Source organism: Lactuca sativa, chromosome 4 (genome assembly GCF_002870075.4).
Source record: "Lactuca sativa cultivar Salinas chromosome 4, Lsat_Salinas_v11, whole genome shotgun sequence".
NCBI lineage: Eukaryota > Viridiplantae > Streptophyta > Magnoliopsida > Asterales > Asteraceae > Lactuca > Lactuca sativa.
Window position 1 is genome coordinate 392,874,648 of NC_056626.2, and position 4,281 is coordinate 392,878,928.

Sequence of the window (4,281 nt, forward strand, 5' to 3'; positions counted from 1 at the left end):
CGGAAAACCCGAAAAAAACGGAATTTTTTGGTAATTACTTACTACTTAGTGGGTTGAACTTTGAAAATTTTCATATTGATATCCCAACTTTGGGGGATCATAACTCATTGAATATGAAACCAAAATTAACAAATTATAGTCTAAAATCATGTACAAATTCTAAAATAAACTCTAGAAAAAACCGCATGTCAATCCGACTTTAAACGAATGTGATATGCATGTGTTAACATTTTCACATAATACAAAGTACAAAAACAAATACCTGAAAAGTTGAAAATTTTCAGTTTTGATATCCCGACTTCGGAGGACTGTAAATCATTGAATGTTAAACCAAAAATGACAAAATTATAGTCTAAAATCATGTACAAACTGTAAACTACAAGTTGGAAAAAACCACACATCAATCCGACTTCAAACGAATTAGATATGCATGTTTTAAAACATTCACTGAATACAAAACTAAAATGGCAAATTTATAGTCTAAAATCATGTACAAACTCTAAATTATATGTTGGAAAAAACCGTATGTCAATCGGAGTTGAAACGAATGAGATGTGCATCTTTTAAACGTTTCACAAAAAACCGGTTCCGGCCCTAAAAGTGGTTCTGGTTCCAAAAACCGGTTCCGGTTTTTAGACCCAGTTTACCCGGACCCGATAGACCCAAACCCGGATTACCCGGAACTCGGATAAAACCAATTTTTAAACCCGGAACCGAAACCGATTCTATATATTCCGGTTCCGGTTCCGGGTCCGGTTCTAAATCTCATCCCTATAGGATACCATCTAGAAAAGATAAACGGACGTCTCTTATGTTTTAGTAGAAGTGATAAATGTGGCAAAAAAAAAAAAACCCGAAGTCTAGTGGCCTATTGATTCCAAAAGATATTAACCGAAAATACATTGTTATGTAATGATATTAACTGAAAAACAAAATACATTACATCCACAATCAAGTGAAAGTCAACTACATTTCTTTAATAAAAAAAGAGTATTATACAAATATATGAAACAAAAGCCCCTGGTATGCTCTTTCAACTCCATAAACAAAGCTTCTAACCTAACTTTGAACCCTTCAAACAAGCCCTAAAATCCGTAAACTTTCTAAATCACAAGTTTCATATCATAAAAATACATATACTTCCACTAAATCCCATTAGAAAATCGCTTCAATTCGTACCCAAACGGGCTGTTTTCTATGCACAAATCTTCATTTCTTACCATCATCGTTCGTCATCTTCATCTTCAACAACAGTCGAAAGCCCATATTCTCTTATAAAAGATGGATTGAGAAATTTAGCAACAAAATCCCACAACCTATACACATCTTCAAAGTTAGTCAAGAACCCAAGTGAAGCAGTCACAACCTCGGCCCTAACCAATCCCCCATCCATCGGTCTACACAATGTCGTGTCCGCAAGATTCATACGGTTTTTCGTGTTTTCCACAATCCTTACATGACTAAGAATCCCAACACCTAATGAAATCCCATTAGACTCCGCCAATTTTTGAACAATTTCCGGACTAAATAATCCAAGATTTCGGTTTCTAACATTGAATGCCACCGATGCACCACGCTCATACTTTATCTTCGGCCCATATATGTGAACAAGTGGGACCGACCCGTTTGAGCCTGGTAACCTAAGTTGAAGTAAAGAAGTCACAAGCCAATTGATTAAAAATCGTAACCTAAGTGTTGTCTTGTTGAGGCCCGACATATTTATGTGGTCAAGATGCCTACATGATATCCCGGGCTCCTGTCTTTCTGATTCTAACCCTTCGTAATCATCACAAAGGGTAAAATCGTCATTTTCTTCCAAACCGAACGATACCCTTCTTCCAAGTAATCTAAACTCACCTTCGGTTTCCCTTTGTATAACTGCGGGCCCGGGCCCGTTTGCTTCGGATTCCTGTTGTATCTCTGGGCTTTCTACTTTTTTCAAAATCTTGGTTGAATGGGCTTGTGATTCGTAAGGACTTGGGCCTAGATTGATCCAAATTGAATTATCAGATGATTCATCTTCTTCGCTAAAATTAGGGCTTTTCATAACTTCACCAACAGAAACACTGTTTGAATCTTCGAAAATGGAGCTTTCCATTTCTGTTTCGAAAACATCCATCACCTGAGAGGGAGTGAAAGCGCCGGAAAAAGCCGGTAATTGACGAGTTTCCGGCATCCCTTCGCGTTTTCCGGCGACTCCAACATCTTCGATTCCGGCCAATCCAGGGATTCCATCAACGGAACCGGAATTGTACTGAGGGAAAACCGGACTGATCTTTACGATGCCGGAACTGGTTTGAGTTGTCTGGTTATGAAGGCTTCCGATTACTGATTTCTTTATAAGAAGACACCCAAATCCAGTCGGGTCAAACCCAAAAACTCTATAAAACGAAGTGATAATGAAATCAGGTCGAAACAAAGATAACCCGAGAGAATCCATATCTTTCGGACCCAAAGCTCCTGCATCAAGCAACACATGCCAGTTGTTTTGTTGCGCCATTGACATCCATTGATACGAGTATTTAGCACCTGTAACTCGCGATTGAACAGGAAACACGAAAAGCCCAGTGGCTGAATCTTTCTTCCTCTTTTTCTTGTTTAAAATCATCTTCGTGAGATGGGTTGAACATGGTTTCAGCGTCGGCCATTTGAACCAAGCGCTGTGAACTTTTGCACCTTTTTCTTTTGCGCTTTGAGCCATCCAATTAACAGACTGGCTTTCATGATCGAACATGGTGAGAAGCTTTTTGTTTGTGTGAAAAGGGTAAGATTCAGCGAGAAGTTTGAAAGCAGAGCCTCGACTTACTGTGAACACAAGGCCATATTCGTTTTCCGGGATGTTTAAATAATCCATGATTCTGGTTTTGATATCGTGTTCGACGGTGCCGATCTCTCCGCCGCCGTACAGAGCATGGTTGCTTAAATGGGCGGTGATTTCAGATAAACCGATTGTTGAAGATTCCCAGTAATTAACAGTTTGAAGAAATGAAAACAACCCAAATCCACAGTAATCAAGACATACCTTTGAAACAGTTTCAGCTAAATGCGAATACTCATCAGCTCTCAATTGATCGATTTTTTCAGATGATTTGTACTTGGGGTACATGGTTAAGAACTTGGAGAAAGCTTCGTTGAAATCGGGAATGGAGTCATGGATTTCAAATGTTCTTTCGGCGGCAAGAGATGTAGCTTTCAGGAACTCTTTTTGAGCTTGTAGTCTTGCTAACGATCTCGATCTTCCCAAACTCTTGTCTTCGATGTCGATGGAGTCTGAAGAATCCATACTTTGGGATCTAATGAGACACCCATCTTCAGATGCTTGTTCCAGAGCTTCTCTGAGTTTGTTTTCTTGTAATTTTCGAAGAACTGATGGGTTTCTGTTGATTTCTTCATGGCTACCATCTTTTTTTCTGTTCTTTTTATCGGAAATTAAAAAAGAACAGTGGGATATGATCGGTTTCCAGAGTGAAATATGCATGAATGGTGAATCAATAAGACGAAAGATGGTTGAAAAGATGATGAAGAAGAAGAAGAAGTGTTTTGGGTGTTCTTTGTATTTTCTGTTTGTTTATCCCATCTAATTTCCACTGAAAAAGCAGCATAAAAGACTGAACCCTAAATACAAAAAAGCAAAAGTTGACAACTTTGAAGGATTTTTGGAATCAAAACCTTTGATTCAAACTTCAAAATTAAGGAGGGAAACAATAAATATCATCACCTACACAAAAGCTTTTGGCTTTTGTCCAAGAATAAATTCAAACACACACACACAACACCAAGAACACGTAGTCAAGAAAGTTGTACAAACATGCACAGAGTGGAAAAAGAATGTTGTTTGAATGAGGAAGAAAGAGTGAAGATGACTCCTGTTTTTCAAAACACTAAAAGCATACCAAAATTGGACCCTCAAATGGCTGTCTTTGAAATCTAATTTAATGAAAAATCTTTCGCCATAAATCTTTGCATTTACTTTTAGAGGGGAAAGGAGCTCAAACATTCATTACCCTCTCTTCAACTACCACTTGTGGTAGAGAGAACGAAAATAAACAATTTATATGAAAAAGAAAGTGAGATTTGTTTATATATATATATATATATATATATATATATATATATATATATATATATATATATATATATATATATATATATATATATATATATATATATATATATATATATATATATATATATATATATATATATATATATAGATAGATAGATACACTTTTTTATTGAATTGAATTATTGCAAAAATCAGTTTCTGCTTTTCTAGTTGAA

General features: G+C 36.7%; 1 protein-coding gene across 1 annotated transcript; it reads right to left on the reverse strand.

The window, feature by feature from the left end:
- Positions 1–951: 951 nt before the first annotated feature.
- On the reverse strand, positions 952–4,032 carry LOC111918972 (uncharacterized). Its single transcript, XM_023914583.3, has one exon. It carries the CDS (start codon positions 3,476–3,478, stop codon positions 1,223–1,225), a length of 2,256 nt encoding a protein of 751 aa, XP_023770351.1. The 5' UTR covers positions 3,479–4,032; the 3' UTR covers positions 952–1,222.
- Between the last annotated feature and the right edge of the window lie 249 nt (positions 4,033–4,281).